At 37.6% G+C, this 20,748-nt stretch overlaps 1 protein-coding gene across 1 annotated transcript in view; it reads right to left on the minus strand.

Annotated features, from left to right (window-relative positions):
- LOC145674473 (motile sperm domain-containing protein 2-like) overlaps window positions 1–20,483 on the minus strand; it is a 218,885-nt gene extending 198,402 nt beyond the window's left edge. Inside the window, exons 1-2 of the mRNA XM_081744586.1 lie at window positions 20,327–20,483; window positions 4,010–4,110 (exon numbers count right to left, since the gene is read on the minus strand). Of these exons, the coding sequence (XP_081600712.1) occupies window positions 4,010–4,091 (82 nt within the window). The 5' untranslated portion in view covers window positions 4,092–4,110; window positions 20,327–20,483. The remainder of the gene's footprint in view (window positions 1–4,009; window positions 4,111–20,326) is intronic.
- Between the last annotated feature and the right edge of the window lie 265 nt (window positions 20,484–20,748).

Genomic DNA, 20,748 nt, shown 5'->3' on the forward strand with positions numbered 1-20,748 from the left:
CAAAATTTGACTATGATTGATTAAGAGAGCATGTAGAAATATCCAAATATTCCGGTTGTGGAAGACTTTTAGGAAAGAAAAAGGTTAGCACGTGCGACGTTGGTGGGTGTTCGGTGATTACTAATCCTATTCCCGGTGGAGCCCCAGTGTTGGCCAGCTTCATAAGACCCAGCTGAAATCGGCAGTAGCACCAGACAATTTAAGAAGTAAACTAAAGAAGTACTTGTATAGTACCTTTTCTATCTGTTAGCGAACTTCATCAGCCTTCAATACCACGTACACTCATGTCCAAATTTATTGTCGCATGTCTATAAATATGTTGTTGTAGAAATATAATTTGATAACGAATTCGCCCGCTATTTCTTATAATGTTAGTGTGCATATAATCGGCAAAGACATCTATGCAGAAAATTTCACGTCAAAAGAGCAGTAAATAAGAACAATAAAACGAAAATAAATCTTTCTTTTCCATCTAGCAACATTTTGTTTTACTCATTCTAAGTTTCGTATTTATAATTCTTTTCTTATGAAATTTACCACAAATATACATTTCTCGAATATATACATAGTACCAGTAATAAAAGTATCCTGCAAAATCATTATCAAATTATATTCTTACAAGAAGACAGTTATAGATAATCGACAATCATTTTGGACATGAGTGTACCTAAGGAAAAGTGAATTGCCCCAGTGTTGATATTACACCACACAAGCGAAAGCAAACGATAATGCGCATAATCACAGAACACAAATTCGTTACACAGCATCAGTAGAAAACACGTTTCTAAGTTTAAAGTTGGCAACTAAAAAGCAAGCACCCAACCACATCTAAAATCATCTTATACCCTGGCCGGCGAACGATGATTTCTGACAGCTGAACTCGCGAGGACGACTGAGGAGTGCGGAGTTTCCATGTGCTTCTCGCACAGGGGGAGAATCGTCTGCTTCTTCATTGAGGATGGGAGGGTGTGTGTGAAAGTTTGGCAATGTGCGGTGGTTACCATGGAGACGCGATAGGTTCTGAGCCTAAAGGTGGTTGACCTGTTGTCTTCTGCTCGCTCGCCGTGGCCTTGTGCAAAGCTGTCAGAAATCATCGTTCACCGGCCACGGTATAAGTAGTATTATTGTTCATTACTGGAGACCGGATGTTTAGGCACTAAAAACCTGGAAAATAGGCAGGCAAATAGGCACTAAAAATTTAAGAAATAGGCAGTAAAATAGGCACTAAAATGTAACTCGAAATAATGAAGATAAATACTCAATATAATTAAAACATAGGTTCAAGTCATAGATAATGTTCAAAGAATATAGAAACATACTGCTTTGTTAATATCTTCTTTTATTGTACATATAAAAACGAAGCTTGTTATGCATTGCATATATACTGGGAGAACCTGAAAGATGTGCACATACGTCAGGAGGTGATTCATGATATCAAAAGAAGATAAAAAGTCCTTTTGTACGTTGTCGAATTCCACGTCGTGTAGGAGTGACAGGGGGCGAACTTGGAATCCAAAAATCAAATCCTGACAATTGGAACGAGACATAAAGGCGTGCACATACTTCGGGAGGTGATTCCTGACATTCAAGAGGACTTTTTGTCTTCTTTTCATGTCACGAATCACCTCTCGAAGTATGCGTACATCTTTCGGTTTCGTTCCAATTGTCAGGATTCGATTTTCGATTCCAAGTTGGCACTCTGTCACTCGTACACGACATGGAATTAGACGAAATACACGAGGACTTTATGTGTTCTTTTGATATCACTAATCACTTCCCGAAGTATGAGCATATCTTTGAAGTTCACTCTGTATATATATTGCAACGTACCACGTGCTTGTGTTTACAAACACCTAATATATGCATCTATGTGTGTATTATTTATGTTATATAAATTACATTTTTCCCAATGAAGGCTTAATTTGAAGAAAATGCATAGAATAGGCAACATTAGGCACTAAAGCAATTATTTAGCCAATAAATGTCGAAATAGGCAAAATAGGCAAAATAAAATTGGCTTAAATCAAAACTATAACCCCCCATATAAGCTTTAAAACGTTATTTTTGATCATATCTTTAATATTAAAGAATAGGCATTTTGCCTAACATCCGGTCTCTATTCATTACTTATATTTTTAATTTTGAATGTTCATAAAACCTTGTTCTTAGCAAAGCGAAATTCTCTGATTCTTAGCAGAATCCCCTGACTTTTACGGTGTTCTCAAATTCAGTGACTTTTTCCGGTTTTCCAGGTTTGTCGCATGGTTGGCTGATTTAAATCATATGATTTGTTTTTTAAAAAAATTCACAAATGAATTAAATCAAACGTATTTTGCTTAAAACTAAAATAGAATGCAGTATTACAAACCGTTCTTGGATAGTAATTGAACGTCAGGATAAAACTAATATCTTAATCAGTACTATGTGATGATCGATCCCAGCAAATCATCTTGTGCAGACACAACGAGACAAAACGAGATTGTACTGGCAGTGTTTAGACCTTTCTGAGTGCGATTGCTCTTTCCTTCCCCTTTGTTGTCCAAGATGGGGTAGCATATTTAAAATTATGGTTTTTAAGATTTGTTCTTTCTGGAGAAATGAGGGGGGGGGGGCACAAAAAATTGCCTACGGCCCTACCTTTCTCATAACTTGAAATCAAATACTTATTATTCTTATACGAATCATGCTGATATGAAAGTTTACCTTGAATAATTTTACAATTTTACAATTTTAAAGCAAAAGATATCGATATTCACAATTAGAAAGATGTGATGAAAGAAGTATAAAAAAATGTTATACACAAAACACTTTGAAAACGCTATATACTCGCTGTGCAGCGTAATTCAAAGTTCTTTCAAAGTAAGTAATATATTCAATGTTGCCAGGGCCGTAACTTGTGGGGGAGGGGAGAAGGAGGACACTTTAAGACTAAATTTCCTTTCTCAATATGCAATACGAACATGAAATTATAAACGAAGCATCAAAAAAGTTTACTATATTACATAAACAAAACAGCACACAAAAGGTAAATAAAACAAAAATGAGTCATGGGCCCACTTCAGTAAAAAAATATCTACTATTACGTGCCCTAGAAATATTATTTATTCGTATGGTTTTGAGATTGGTCAATATTGTCCCCTTAATTTGTCATTAACTAACGGCTCCGGAGACCTTGCCGTGCGGGAGGACCCACAGGATTCGGGGGGGTCCACAAAGAGTAAGAAAAAGATGGAAAGAAGGGGCCTATTTTCGAATTTTGCGGCAGGGCAAACGCGATCTTAATTACGCCACTGAATAAGCCCATTATCCCATTTAAACAGATCTGAAAATCATTTGAGGGATCTCTGCTGCCTCATCATCTGAACCATATATTTTCCTAAAATGAAGTATAAATATAATCTAGGCCCTGTTTCAGCTACCCATATTCAATTCAATTACCCACTGTATGATTATTCTTCTGCAAAATTTTGTTTGTTAGATTATTCTAGGGAGCCCAAATATTAATACAAGTCCCTCCAAAAAAAAAAAAAAAAAAAAAAAAAATCTTAAGTGACGGTCCTGTACGCTGCATATTTTACTTTGACAGCTTATTAATTAAGACGCTTAAAAACAAAAATTAACATTACCATACATTATCTTTCTTTCGTTCAATCATTGTGAATTGAGTTTGCAAAATCACGGTTACTGGACCACTCCGCGATATTAGGTGAACAATATTGTACTGATTCAGAGTAACGGTCACATGCGAGAAATATCTTACAGAAAACAACATAAATATCGAGAAATTCATGACTTCGCTTTCAAATCAACAAAAATGATTTTTTAATCCTGGTTTGTCGCCACCTTCGAAAAATAATGCCCTCCTCGCCCCCCCCCCCTCCCCCCAAAAAAAACTTCACTGGCGCAACCTGCGTTCTAAAACTCGCCTATGGTTATTCTTGCCTGAAGAAAAAAAGACTCGCCAAACTTTTAGTATAGAGAATCGTACTATACAGTATTCAAAAGCTACCTGAATCTGGCGCTCCATCTGTTGACAACTTCTGGAGAAACCTTCTCCGCAACTCCTGGATTTGTGACTGTGTCGGTTCCATTTTATAACCACGTAATCTCCTAGAAAAAAAACAAGAGCTCAAATTAGGAAAATGTGAATAAAAGCAATTTATGGCATAACACTGGCATGTACAGGTGAGGAATCACATATTCCAAACACACAAAATGCAATATCTTTATTATATATATATATAAAAAAAATGAATGGACGTATGTGTGTATATCTTCCGGCGTAACTCCGGAATTTCTGGAGGAATTTTAACCAAACTTGCTACACATATTACAGTCTGGAACAGAGTACTGTCGACGTACGACATCCCTAACATAAATTGGGGGAGTAAGAGGAGTGACAAACAAGAACAAAAACGGCCAATATGAGTGTCGAATACATAGTTTTCGGGCCCAACGAGATTAAGATTGATATTTCTGACGCCGTTTAAATCCGAATACAGCTCCCCTTAGTATTCCTGAGAGGTGGGGGCGGTGACATGTGAAAATAATTGCAAATGACCGATATTTGTGTCGAATCCATAGTTATCGGGGTCCCTGAGATGATTGGCGACAGTTTTGTCGCCCCTTAATTCAAAGGTCAGCTCCCAATTGGGGTAAGACCCCTCTAGCACTCTTAGGGAAAGGGAGGAGACATATAAAATGATAGAAAACGACCGATATTAGTGTCGAATCATTAATTCTCACCATCGCTAAGTTAATTGGTGGCAGTCCTTATGCTATTTAAGGCCAAGTTCAGCCCCCAGTAGGGACAAGATGCGTGAGGACTCCTAGGATCAAGTGGCAGGGCAGAGATAAAAATAAGAAACGACCGACATTAGTGTCACATTCTTAGATTTCAGGGTTGCTTAGATAAATAATTACACTATAGATGCCATTTAAGTTCAAATTCATTACCATTCTCAGAAGGTGAGAATGTGACATGTAAAAATAACTGAAAATGACCGATACTAGTGTCGAATCCACAGTTTTGGGGTCACTGAAATGAATAGTGACCCTTCCAATGCAGTATAATCCAAGTTGATCCCAGTCCTTGCACTTCCAAGTTCATGCAGAGATGAAAAATGTCAAAGATTTTTAGATGCTCTTATGTATATATTTCAGCTAAACTGCCTCGCAACATGATTTCTATAGATATCTTAGTTGTAATTTCCATGATTTTTTTTTTTTTTTTTTTACATTTTTCGTCGGCTTTCCCCTCCCCTTATAGCCAACCATATATTGCCTTTATGTTCTATATTTTCAGATTAAATATTGCAATATAATGTTGAAATATATATAAACATTTCTTCATACTAAATTTAACCAAAATTATTTCTCAGCGCAAGAGGCCTATACGAGCCTAGTGAACTCCCTCGTAGCTGTATGTTTTGTGCACACATCTTCGGCACAAGAGACCCGAGTTTGATTCCCGGTACGAGCTCACGTGGTTTGAATCCCATGTTAAACTGTAGTTCTACATCTCATAAGCCTGGCTGCTGAAGGGAACGCTAAACCCCAAATCAACCAACAAGCCTGGGGCTCCCTAGTGATGATATCGTCTTTAGTTAGTTATTTTACTTATTTATTTTTTTTATTGGTTTGGACCCAGGGTTGTCCTTGTTAGTTGTTTCCCAAGACTGAACCACCTTTTGCGACTTACGTCCTAGGTACCAAAAATTTGCTTCTATACCCACTGGGAATTTATTACGGATTGCTGGATTAACATTCGGACTACTCAACTGACTGAGCTACCAGCCAACCCATCTCAATCTAGCTAGAAATTTAAAAAATATTATTTTTTTAAATATACATTTTCCATCTACTAGCAGAATGTTGTAGCCCATATTCGGTTTCTTTATTCATAAGATACCGGTATATCTTTGGTAAATTTCTCTGACTGCTTATGTACTTCCTTGACTTTCCCTGACCAAATATTTCCCTGACTCTCCGAGACTTTGTAGGTGTGCAGAAACCCTATTCAGCATATAGCCTCTGAGCATAACCTGAAAAACTGTACAGGTTGCGTTTTTGAATCAAGCTCTATCCCAATCCTTATCGAGGTTGCACACATCAAAATTTAAACGTTAAGTGTTTTGTTCTAATGAAATAGAACTCGAAAACATTTATTTCTACTAGTGATGACGACTTCGTAATAATTTTGACTGTTTTTGTTGTGTCTGGATATGCTTAAGTCTAATCTTATCACAAACGAGCAGACTTTATGTCTTGGTTAAAGTATGAAAATCATAGTAACTAATACTTACACAATTATATGAAAAATAGAAACACACACACAAAAATCACTGAATTACACATAGTTGTTTCACGTTCATGGTAACGATTTCGAACACCAGGAAGCAGCACGTGTTCACAGCAGAGAGCAACCAGAACTGACAGTGCTAAAGTATTGTGTGTTGACTTGCAAAGATGACGGATCGTGTGTGCGTGAGTGGTTACATGGCACCGAAAAATCCGTTTTCACGGAGGGGTACACGTGTGCCCTTTCCGACATTGGTTATAGCCAAATAATTAAACAGTGCAAGACGAAAGCGTTCCATGTGTCAAAGAAGGACATCAACGTAGTGTTGAATCGCAGAAAGGCATGCACCGTGCCTGTTCCTGGAACTAGTCAAAGTGGACCTCGAAGATATTGGAAGCCTAAGCGTTCCCCCGCTGTTGTGCGGAAAGTGAGGTGCATGGTGTGATGTGAAAAACCTGGTAACACAAAGAGCGATTGCAAAAGCAGTGCAATGTTCCCCGCAACTGTAAATCGCATCATAGGCCAACATTTACAACTCGTTCAGAAGTACAAGGCTCAAGTTCATACGCTGCGTGCTTCCCATGTCCAGGAGAGAAAGATTAAGAGCCGAAAGCTCCACGAACGCCATCTGGCTGGTGACCGCTGGAAGTATGTAATGTCACTGAATGAAGCATAGATGTATCTGTCGGAATGTAACAAAACAAAAAAAAGCCATCTACTATCGCCCAAGTGATTCTAGAGTTCAATCTGACTGGGTACGTGTATATGCTGCAAGTTTTCTCACTGGGTGCATGGTTGTTGGTGGTTACTGATACAAAGGCAAACTTCCATTGCGCAAAGTGGACAAAAAAGTCTAAAATCAATGCTGTCTATTACCAGAAGGACATTTTGGAGTAAGTCTATAGACATGATATTCCCTCTCTCTATGGCAACGACACATCTCGTGTTGTCATTCACTAGGATACGGCATCCAATTATACAGCAAAGTCCACGCCGGCATACATGGACCGGATGGCACATGAAAAGGAGATTCATGCAATGCCCTTTATAAACATCCCTGTTAAATCCCCCAATGCCTTTTCCCTGGATTTTTGTGGGTTTACGTTGTGAAAATTGGGCTTGGGAAGCAGACGTCCCCGCACAGTTGAGGGTCTTTGGAAGGCTTGTCAGGAGGATTGGGATCTTTTGGACCAAAGTGTTCTTCAACGCAGTCTCCTGCAATGTAAACACCGCTGCAAGACAGGTATACCACGAGGAACATAATCGCTGGTGGCGTTACGGTTTTCTTAAGATGAGGTGAGTTCATACTTCGCTACAATGGATGTGAAACGACATTCTATATCTGGGCTTTCGAGACACAATGGCTCGTTCTCAGGCTAGAGAAAAGAAAACGCTCTGATCATCCATTAGTTTGTCACACTGAATGTAGTTAAGGAAGAACGGAATCCATGTTAATGTCGATAGCAAATACCAAGGAAAAAAAACAGTGGAAAAAGATGGACATCTTGTAGAAGGTTCCTATAAAATTAACAGTGGTAGTAGTTAACGCTTGTTAAATGTTAAGAAATAACACGACCAAAATTTCATAAAAACTAGTTAAGAGGAATTACTGACTCAAAAATCTAAAAATTACAAGTAGGTGACATAGGTTTCAAACAAACAACAGAAGGTATGCTAATACTTGGAAAATCAATCAGCCAGTTTCAACTCAAGCACGTTATATTTCAAACTTCAAGTATAAAAACTCATAAAGCGAATTGAGATTATGTCGTATTAAATATAGATAGGACAGTATGAGGGAAACGTGTTTAGAGGAAAAAAAAAAAACTGTTAAATGATTGGACATTTTACAAACAACAGCTCATGCCAGCAGTAATACATTACCGAACTTAAGCTTCGAACGACTATCAACATTCTGTTTTATATCCAATTTCAATAGTAGCTGGTCCATTGTACAAAAGTGTACGTCATATACGAGAAACAGTAAGTTATAATGTAACTTTACATCCAGCTTTGACATCATGTTATTGAAGGCGAAAATTCCATAACTCTAGAACAAAAAGCATTCGTCATTCGCATAAGAGTTTATACATATATATTAAAGTAATAACTTAATGTATCATATAGTATGGCAGCCTATCGTGCCCCCCCCCCATTCCTCCCCAACACACACACTTTATACTTTCCATAACTTGTATGAATAAATTCTGTCAAATTAATTCATTGTATCCCCTCAATTCAAATACAAAAAAGACTTTGAAGCAAAGACATATCATCAAATATGACGGGAAAAGTGACCCATGCAATTATGAGCAACCATATTACGGAATATATACATATATATATATTGCAATTTAGAATAAAATCACATCACTTAAAAGGTCCACTTTCTCAAACTCTAATTAACAACAGCTTATTATCAGTGTAACAAAAAACGGGGAAAGAATGAACTTTCGAAACCATCAACAGAATAAAAAAACTAGAGCACTAGACATATGATTCCATAACCGGCAAAAGAAAGATAATGACCCCAAGTATTCAGTAATACGCTCTTGTCAATTGTACTCAACACTTGTACTTTTTAATTTATTCAATCTGCAATTTTTAAAATACCTTAGAGTAAGTTTTAAGTGGTTGAACACAAAAATTACAATTGCTCAGTAGAATTGACAAAGCGTGTATTACGCAACGCTTTTTTTCTTTGTCCTTTTGCCGGTTACTGAATCACTATGTCTAATGTAGTAATAAAGAGATTCCGATTGATGGTACATCTGCGTGTGAATATGGCTCGAGTGAAAACTGAAATATTGCCAAATGAAATGATGTCCTAAAGCGGATCAGCCGCTGAGAGCACAAGGTAAGATTTTGAATTCATGATGTTTCTGCTCATCATGAAGTATGTTCTAGCTGGCGGAAGTTATTGACCGGATATGGCCAATTTCCATAAGGTTTGACTTCTTTCATCAAGACGAGTGATATATATAGGCTGTCCCGCATAATTATAGATAGTTTATAAACAACCTCAAAAGGAACACAAACTTCAGGAGTGGCGATCAATCCAAGGCATATCTATACTTCGTAAGTGACATAGGCAAAAACGCTACAAACTTTAGAAAAACCGTTATTGCTAAGCAGAACCATTCAGCACGAAGTAGCATAATGAAACCACTTGAACTTCTTTAATTAACATTTTCTTTTCAATCAAAAGACACTTGCTTTTTGTCTTTTCCTAATTGGGAGCATATGCGATAGTGATGGGTAATTTAGGAACGATTCGTTTCAAATGAACTAATCCTTTGGCAGAAAAAGAATGGAATATCTGGAAGGAACCAGATTGACTCAGGAGGAATCAAAAGATGGATCCAATCAGCGCAGTGAAAGGATTGTCTGGATTCGGCTGATGGAATGAGATGATGGAACCAAAGAGCAAGTGGATCCAGTTGATGGACTGATATGCATGAAAGGGGCAAAACAAGGAGACATTGTATGACGAAGAAAAATTAAATCTTTAAGTTTTACGTCCGACGATTATGCTGGCTAGACTAAAGGCGGGAGTGATGAGAAATGAAGGCAATGATGCAATGAATAAAGTGGGAGGAAACGAGAAAACCCTGAGCAAACCCACGCACATGGTGATTGTCCACCACTAAGTCTAGCTGGCGCGAGCTGGGATCGAAGCACGGACCCCAGTACCAGACAGAGGTGAACGCTCTACCATTGAGCCATCGCGCCTCCTACTATGACGAAGAAGTACATAATGGACTCACTGTGCGCTTGTAGAAACAACCAAATGTTCCTTCTTTGTTCCTGTGTCTCTTTACTGTATATAACGAGCTAGAAATATGGCAATTCCTCCTTGTACACTTCTATTCATTCTCCATCTCCTCCAGCTAACTTTACAATAGCTCCTCAGTTAATAAACATGGTTTCACTAGCTTACCAGGAAAGAAAATATGTTAGAGAACCATATATAAATTCGAAATTATTCAATTCATCGGAACCAAAGGATTCGTTCCAGAGAAGGAATCGAATTCTTGTTTGCAAAGAAATCTGAACCCCACAACTTACCCGATCGTATCCTCCTTTGGAACGCATTGAAAGAAATCGGTAAAAAAAAAAAAAAAAAAAAACTGCCCTCAGTAATGCGAACAAAAGAAGTTAATGAATTGCACGTTTCGAGTGTCTGTGCACACGATATACCACAAATTGGTAGAAGAAACAAGTTGAAACAAGTCTGTCTCCACGACTATCACTTCTAGATTTTTGCCTATATAGTCAGTATCTTCCGCACCAATCATGCGGTCACAATGGGAGTTAATACTCAAACGACGAAAACACTTATACTAACTCCATGCTTCAAGTGAAGGAGGCCAGATAAAATATTCCCCTTCACTACTCACACCGTATAGCTTTGAATTACAATTTCTGAGATATTACCAGCGTCTAATGAAGAAAAAAATATCCAAAGACCAGACATACACCATCGACTGAACAAGTGATATGCTCTGTGTGAAAATTTATGTGTAGTTCTCGAGAAAATTTTGAGAAACAAATTATAATTGCTTATACCTATGACAGATCTCACCTGACTGTCCTAGCTAATAGCTAACAGTCACAGTTGGAAATAGTTCGATGTGACTTCTCCGCTTTTAGCAGGGCAATTCTAATGTATTGCATTTACTTTGATGCATATAGCTCACAGAATGAACGTATAAAAAGACACGTCAGGATACAAGTAGCTTATGTAGTAAATAGGTTTATACGGTTAGATCTCGCGGACTACATAAAATAGGTAGTTTATTAACTAAAAACTTAATTGTTCATTATTGTAATTAAGCTTTATATATATATATATATATATATATATATATATATATATATATATATATATATATAAGCTTCTTGTGATTAGATGCTATTAACATGACTTTTTAAGGCTATTAGCTACAAACACATTTTTACAATCTAATACTAAAGATTCTTCTTCCGAAATTGAAACTAAAGACAGAGATTTCTCCCACGAAAGATTCCTCTATTTTATTTTATTTTTTTTATTTTTCTATTTGCTGCATTAATTCCTTGGGAATGAGAAATATAGTTTTTTGTCGGTCGTTGTGGCGCTCGTACAATCAGAATTTTAACAATGGATACTCCTCATTCTACTTCCATAGGCCGTTCGCGATAAGTCTCAAAGGAGTGAAAGTACGTTTCACCCTTTAGACAAACATATGTTGGAAGGAGGAGAAACGACAAATTATTTAAACAAAAATTTAAATTCTACTCTTGTATCACGGAAAAGACAAAGAAATGAGATATAGGGCTTGAAACATAATATGCGTATTTTTTTTCACCTTAATTACAAAGAAAATGAAATGAAATCTTTAAGTTTTACGTCCCACGCTTATGCCGGTGAAGCTAAAGGAGACGGTGATGATGAGAGATGAGTGAAATGAAGAAAGTGGGAGGAAACGGGAGAACCCCGACAAAACCCACGAGCACGGTGTTTGTCCACCACAAAGTTCACACGGCGCGAGCTGGGATCGAACCAGGGACCCCAAGCACCGGAGATGAACGCTCTACCACTGTGCCACCGCGCCCCCTTAATTACAAAGATAGGAGAAAAGTAAGGGCATAAGAATCTTCAGAACTCCTTACCAAAAAGGTCATTGAATCAGACTTTTGGGCAGGCTTGATAATTGATTTGTATTTACATTCTATTTCAGCACCAAGGCTTTATAAGACAAAACCAAACTTTAGTACATTACAGCTACCAACAAAAAGAAACCAATATAATTTCTTGACAATTTATACAAATCTTTGTACGAATATATATTATTGTTAATAACATATTACACTACTTTCTTGTGTTTAGGTATAAAACATGTATTTCTTATAGCGACCTTTCATTTATAATCAAACCAAACAACTTTTCTAGATCAGCTAGCGATTGAAACAGCGCTCATAAAGATAGCGTCTTAATGACCTACGAAAACCTCAATTTTTAACAATGAAGGAAGTTTTTTTTTTTAAATATTTACTAAGCTATTGTTGTATTGGATATTATTTAATTTCTCCCCCAAACCACTTAGTAGGGACTGGCTCAAGTAGCGGCTCCGGAGGCATCGATGGATTGTGGCCTTGCATTCCTCTGTGCAGATTCACTTTAGGAGAACTTTAGTGTACGTATGCGGTAAGAATTATTGTTCAAAAGACACTAACCAACTTCTGCTAGGTAGCCACTAAGAAGCGCCAATGCTACCTACCCGAGTCAGGGCAGGTACGCAGCAGGGGGAAAATAAAAATGAAATCTTTAAGTTCTATGTCCCGCGGTTACGCCAAAGGAGACGGTAATGATGAGGAATGAATGAAATGATGGAATGAAGAAAGTGGGAGGAAACGGGAGAACCCCGAGAAAACCCACGCACACGGTGTTTGTCCACCACAATGTTCACTTGGCGGGGCCTGGGATCGAACCCGGGATCCCAAGCACCAGAGGTGAAAGCTGTACCACTGAGCCACCGCGGCCCCACGCAGCAGGGGGATCCGAGCTGTACCAAGAAGATGTGTCGGTAGGGAGCAGGCGCGTAGTCGACGGAGGTATGCAAAACACAGTATATGGCATAAAAAACTTAACTTACATGCGCATTTAGGGGAAATACTAAATGTCATCCACCGCATTTTTGCATGCGAGTATCACGTGAAGATTCAACGCTTGTCTTGTATTATACGTTTCAAGTGAACATCTAAATTTAATGAATGGTGTCCTGGCAAAGCCTTATAGATGGCAGAAACACAGTAGCTCGAAATATCTCACCTAACACTGAGAAACAAGTATTGTTCCTATGCTATCTGTCTCTTTAGCTGTCTTTGAGAAATCCAAAAGTTAATAGCCGCAGAAACAAGCGTCTCAAGGATCCTTTCCAGCAGCAGCATTTCAGATATTGCGGAGGGAGGGGAACATTCTCAACGTAGGATTCGAGCATGAGCTGACACCGGGAATGGAGCCCGAGTCTTCCGCGCTACAGGAGAGTACGGTAACCAATAAGGAGGCAAGTCAAAACTGTTCTTTCTCACTCGCTCTTAACGGTATTGATTACCTATGCCTTTTTAAGCCAATCCATTATATGGAGAATTATTTTTCGACATTCCCTGAAATGAACTAGTATTATAATTATGTAATTTTACGGATATCGTCTTTAAATTTAGCTAAATGTCCTTTTCTTCCCATTTACATTATATTAGAACTTTATATCATCCATATATTAAAATTCTAGGTTTATATGCTTGTCTCCAATCCTTTCGGCAATGAGATCTCGATATACTACAAGTGCTAGAAACGTGCAGTTTTCCTTGGTCAATTCCAAATTTTGTGTAGTTTGTCCAGTTTTAATTGATTAAAAAAAAACATGGCCGTTATTTCTTTAGTGCATTTTTAGGGGCACAAAGTAAATCATCATATCCTACGAATTATACATTCCAACACCACATACTCATATACAGGGATTGCATATATCTCAGGCGTTTGTTTCATGGCCAAATTATGATGAAAATCGAAGGATAACCATTTCTCCAGGCTAAGATGAATCTTTATTGTTTGATGGTTCGGATTCCACGTTAATCAGTATGTCCATGTCTCATATAGCCTAGCTGCTGAAAGGGACGTTAAACTGAAAATCCACTCAATTCAACTCTTTATTGTTTGGTGTGTTTTGCCCAATGAACACTATATATATCACTGACATTATACTTAATTGTGTGTAATGTATTCGCTTATTACCTACTGCATGCAAGAATAAAGAAAACACTGGTCATACATGAATTAGAAACTTTAACCGGAAGTAGGCTCAAATACTGCAAACTGTGCGAGATATTGAAAAAAATAATCGAAGAAATCTCCTCTTTCATGGTACCCCTTACCGATTTTTACCAAGATGTCCTTCACTTGTGTCTGTAAAGGGACATGTACAGATGTTGTGAGGAATGACAAGGATATTCATGCTGAAATGTGAATGATGCGCTGAGTAGAGCGTGGTTTGTGGTTTTTCATCAGGGCCGGCGCGAGGGGGAGTCGAGCCGTGCCACCGCCCAGGGCGGCAAAATTTGAAAAAGAAAAAAAAAATACTATCAAAACATAATGCTTCGTAATGGGCTCACATAGAAAAATTAAATGTGTTCATCTGAGAATGTAATTGAACTTACTTCACACTCACATTAAGGAAAATACTCAGGAAATTCGGAGCATTTCCCCTCACTTTCAATTATCAAACAACTAGCCAAAGGCATCTCGTTCATTTCACATGCAGTGGTGCAAATAAAATTTTCAGCTAGGGTGGATAAGATTATGAAGGTGTCTTTCATTTTTTTTTCAATTCAGCAATGTTCTAACGCTTCACGACAAGTATGCAAAACGTACACTTCCACTTGAGACCCATGGGAGGATATATATATATATATATAAACCACCATCACTTGGGAAAAGATATCCAAAATGAGGTTATTCAGATTCTTAGTGAACAAATAAAAAGTAAAATACCGTCTTTGTTGAGAGCTGCAAAATATTATAGTTCTAGACTGCACACTAGATATTTCTGGTACAGAGCAAATGATGATAAGCGTTCGTTTTGTACAAATCATATATAGTGAAGAATACCTTGTAAAAAATTTGCGAATACTTTGTTTTCGTAGCGGTCCCCTAATCTAGGACTGACAGAAGTAATAATTAAACAGCTGAAGGAAATGAACGTTCCTATCGAAGACATAAGGAGCCAAGGATTAAGACAATGGTTCCAATATGAAAGGCCAATATTCAGCTATTTAGAACAGAATTTCAGAAATAAACCCTCGAGTCCCCTATGTTCCTTGCAGTAGTCACTCACCAAACCTTGTTAATGATGCAGCCACAGCATCTCAGTACATCGTTTATATATATATATAGTTATAAAAGTTTATGATTTCTTTTCCTGCGTCAATTCAACATTGGGCAATACTAATGGAATATATTGGCAGTCTCACTTTAAAACCATTAAGCGCCACAAGATGGGAGACTCAAATTGATACTCCGACTTCACTTAGATATCAAATAGGAGAAGTTTATGATGCCTTACTTCAAATAAGTAACAACAATAGAACAGATAGAATGGTCGCCCACGATGATCTGTGTATAGCAAACCAGCTGCGTGACTTTACTTTCCTTTGCTCACTCATTATCTGGTATGACTTTTTACTCCACATGAACCTAGTAAGCAAAAGTCTTCAAAGTAGACAATATGTCTGAATTCTTTGAGAGGAGCAGAAATGATGCAAAGTTTCAATTTTACTTAGTTGATATGATGGAGCTGGCATCAGCATTAGATATGGATGATCCACGGATAGGTAATACAGTGCAAGCTCGAAGTCGAAAGAAGAGACAGTTTTGTACGAGGCAGAAGATAAAGCTATTGAAGATCCACAAACAAGATACAAGATCGACTTTTACTACAAAGTTCTAGAAGTGATTGTGTCAGCTTTAAGAGAAAGGTTTGAGCAACTTAAATATCACAGTGAGTATTTCGATTTTCTTTACGATAGAAGCAATCTTAAAGATATGCCACTAAACTTTTGACTGAAAGGTGTGCTAAACATGCCAACATTTTAACACACGAAGAATTGAAAGATATTAGCCCAAGTGATTTGAAAGACGAACTGAAAGTGTTATCCGCTATAATTAAGCCTAAAAGTTCACCAAAAGAGACTTTAAAACTAATTAAGGAACATGACTTTGCTTCCAATGTCAGTGTTGCACTTAGGATTTTCTTAATCTTACCGGTAACAGTGGCAGGTGGAGAAAGAAGCTTTTCGAAACTTAAGCCTATTAAAAACTATCTACGTCTTCCATGTCTGAAATATGCTTGAGTAATCTAGCGATGAGATCAACATAACAGGAATTGGCTGACTTTGGACTACGCGAATGTTACAAAGGAACTTGCTCATATCAAAGCAAGAGAAGTTTCCTTCAATTAAGTTATGTTAATTTATGCATCTCTATTGTGTTTTAGTACATAATAAGGCTTAGGCCAATCACTTAGTTTTGACGTAATATCTGATTCACTATATTATCATCATGCTCCATATTCTATTGGAAACACCTTTTGATTTAAAAAGAAGCTTAAAAATTAAAATGCTTTTACTCGTGACTAAAGCACATTTTTTTAAAAAATTATTTATCTGTATGCGCTGGTGTATATCACAGATATAACTATCCATCACTACAGATATACAGCGAAATAAAGAATACTGAATATTGTCATGTATGGAGTCGTTTAAATAGTGCGCAAGCATTCGAGAGAGGTAGTTCAACTTTTTGTCTATTTTTCCATTTCATACATGTTTTTAAATAGGGCATCCTACTTTTTCGTGACACTTGAACGTCTTCTGTCAAAAGGGGAAAAAAAGGGCGGCACGTGAAAGTACCACCCAGGGCGAAAAAACTGCTAAAGCCGGCCCTTATTTTCACAGTGTACTTTTAATGCCGTATTTCGGACGATGTATTTGTACACAAAACGGTGAAGTCCTCTTAAAATGAATGTGATCCGATGAACTCTTGAGAAATACGTTCTAGGGCAGTGAATTTCCTGAGAAATTACAAAATTTTACAGTTCTTAAGCCAGCAAAATCTGGAGTTACTCTGCGGCAGATAGGCCGGTTTTATTAATGCATGCTAAACTCCGAGTGAACTTTCTTTTTGTGTCTGTGTGTGTGTAAAGATTAATATCCAACAATTAGGTAGGGTGATGAATGCAAGTGAATACTTATTTGGGACAGAAGAGGAATTGTGGAATTCCTTCAGTCCCGACATAATTAATGTTATCAATTTCAGTATTCAGTCTCCATGCCTATTCCAATTGTATTATTTGTCATGCTTGTAACGAAATATTTAAGGTGAAAACATCTGGTACCCCAGACGGACACCAGATGATATTGTTACTAGAGTAACTTGATTTGCTATCTACATCCTCCTTAACTCCCTCAAATGTCGAAATATTTTAAAGGATTAAAATAAAAACAGATTTGAAAGTGTCAACGTGTTTGAAAATACTACGGAAACCACAGAATGAAAACATCTCAGAAAGACCGACGAGTTTACCAGCAGTATCACTATTTACTTACACCGGGAAACATCGATATTTCTTGGCTTTTGAAACATCTTGAAGAAGTAGGGACTGAGCTGACAAGTACAAAAATGTGCAATACCCACGTTGTCTACCACCAATTAAAATTACGACTGAATTCGAAAGAGAAAGCATCACACGTTGCTAACTTTTACGTTCATCCTATGAAATGGAACACGCAAGATTTTAATAAACATAAAATAAATCGATTTTATTAAACCTGAAAAGCACAGTTACATGCATTTTATTTGTAGAATAGTATTTAGTATCTCCCCCAAATCCATACATAAAGTAAGTGTTTTATGCCATATACTTTGTTTTGTGCTATACTCGCTTATATATCTACCTACCGTCGCTAAAGCGTCTGTTCCCTACGGACGCACATCCCTCAGGTCACCCTGCTGCGCTCCTGCCCTGACTCGCTAGGATAGCATTCGTGCTTTTTCGTGACCATTTAGATAGCTCTTACCGCGTACGTATACGGAAGTCCACCTAAAATGAATTTGCACTGAGGAATTCAAGTTCACACATCATCGACGGCTCCGGAGTCGGTACTACAGCCAGAGACACTACCAAGTGATCTGCGGGAGGAACTAAATAATACCCTATTGTAATTATTGCAGCAACTTCTTGGAGAACTACACCTTCATTCAAGATACATATATTGTAGAAAAGGGTGAACCAATATGGTCAGAGTTACACCTTTTAACCTGTTCTGCGCTCATACAATTAAGAGGGGAACTCTGTTAGATATTATGCAGTATCTGGGGAAAATATATGAGAAAGTGAAAAATATATGCAGCTACAAGCTTAATTACGAGACATTAAGACAGAACTGAACTTTTGAGCCTCGCTGATGAATGAAAGAAAGAAAGAAAAAAAAAAAGAATGCTTATGACAAAATCTCAACAATTGTAAAGAACCGAACTTTTCGACAGCTTAACGTTTACAGAAGAAACGAAAACGAATTATCAAGAGCAAATACCCTCCCACGTATGAAGAAGTGAGTTTTTATTTATTATTACTATTATTTACGAAAAGCTTTGGTTTATATCTGGCGCGCATACACACATTGATACAACACTTCAATACCAAGTTTCTTAGCTGAAATAGTATCCCAATGACTAATATTTTTACTTTTTTTTTTCTTGGGGGTCTTCCCACGAAATGCGTATTGATTTATAATATTCCTACGAACCTGTATGCTATAAAACGACTACCCTCCTGTCTGGTGTTCAGTTTCAGTAGGTATGCCCAGATGAGAGGAAATGTTTCATACCCCAGCGGGAGTGTGCGGATCGAATATAACGAGCGGCGGCACATGAGTAGCACTGAAGGTTTCGGCCCTTATTCGCAATTACTGAACGGCAAACGTCGCATGGCATTTAGTAATCTCTCCCAAATCGATCGACGACTCCGAAGCCAGTACCGTGACTTAATGAGACGTTTTAAACGACCTCGTTTATGCGTATATGCACCGTCACTGACGCGCCTACTCCCTACGGGTGCACCCCTTCGGACTGCCTTGCAGAGCCCATGCCCTAACTCGGTTAGATATCATTCGTGCTTTTCAGTGGCCACCTAGCACAAGTTGATTCTCACTTTAAGCACTGTAGTTTTTATGCCATACGTCCAGACTGCATTTATACTTGTCACGAACCGTACTGACCAACAATTGAGCCAGAGTCACTACCAAGTGATTTGGGGAGAGACTAAATAATAACCAACATTTCAAACTGTTATCTCAAGAGGGCCAAATAACTACTCTACAATAGTGCGCGCTGCTAGAGAGACAGAAAAAAAAAAAACATTTCCACATTTAATGATACAATCAAAAAGTGAGCAAATACGAAAAATCTTACTTAACAATCTGTAGCTCTTTAAAAATTAGAGGAATATAGCGAGAGGCGGTTTCCTGTTATTTTCCTAGGGTGAACTAAGAGTTTGACATGCGTGCTGTATGAGAATAAATCTTCACGGCGTGCTGTTCCCTTACGCCGAATAGCATCGTTATGAGGTACGTTTCTCTGTTGATATAGGACTTGGCCCCTCCGTTCAGAAGTTTCTTACACACCCTTTCTAAATTAATGTTTTACATGTAAATTAAAAGAAAAAAAGACACTTCATATTTTCTGTGCTAATGAATTACAAATACCATAAAATTTCCAGTAATTACTTAGGAAAGACGCAAATACATGTCCAATTTAGCCTATCTCTTGTAAAACACAATCACATAAATAAAGTGAGAGCGCATCACCCATATATCCAGACAGACAGGGCTTCAAGTAGTGTACACTAATTTGCAACAGTACATCCCTCGCAATAATCAAGCATAATTGATACATACCCCACTGTTGGGGATTATTGTAAAGGGGAGATACGGAGCATTTGCGAAGAACGGAGAGTGGGTTGTTTTGTTATGGATTTTTTAAAACATAAAAATGAGAAATCTTTCCAGACACAAACTATCACCTTGCATGCAAACTTGTGGAATATCTCTGCTCAGATCAATAATCCAAGTCAGCGACTGCAGTTCAATATCCAAGGTTGATATGACTCGTAATAAGAGACCTTAATCACGATAAAAGCAGCCTCGCAGTCATCTCTTATTCATAAAATTAACGAAATTTGAATGAGCACATATAAACAGTGAAAACTGATATTTTATTTCTCACTGTTTCTAACCGACCATAAACTAATTATCGTTACCTGATTATCTATTACCTTTACAAGCTGTAGAAAGTTGTTATCTAACACGCACAGATTACACAATCATTCAGCTCGGTATCAACTCACAAGAAACCGCTCAGATCTGTCAAAAGATTGCTCTTTATATTTCAAGACCAACTTATTGAATTAAAACTAGAACACCACTTACACCAATTGTTATGACAAACACAATATCTTCTGTTAGACGCTTTTAGCGATGAGTCCACAGTAATAATTCTCAATCACTTTCAAAATTCGATCAACTACCGCCGTCATAACACACGGTTGAAGTCAGCTGCTCGTCTGCAGGTTGCACTCACAAAACATTATGAGAAAGTGACTATCAGCACCATCTTCTGTCGTCGCTAGTAAATACAATTGGAAACAATGAAGCCGCGACTTCCGATCTATAGATGGCTAGAATGTTTTTGTAATTTCGGATTGCTCTGGGCTTCAGATTGATGAGGTCAGGTCTGAGTTGAGAAATCAATGTTATTCAGTGGATAAAATTAGTGGACAGCTAGACAAACATTGAAGAAAATATTTTTTTTAGTTTTCCTCGTAAACCAAGCGCCAACTAAGATTGTATTT

This window comes from Thermobia domestica, chromosome 17 (genome assembly GCF_964235325.1).
Source record: "Thermobia domestica chromosome 17, izTheDome1.hap1.1, whole genome shotgun sequence".
NCBI lineage: Eukaryota > Metazoa > Arthropoda > Insecta > Zygentoma > Lepismatidae > Thermobia > Thermobia domestica.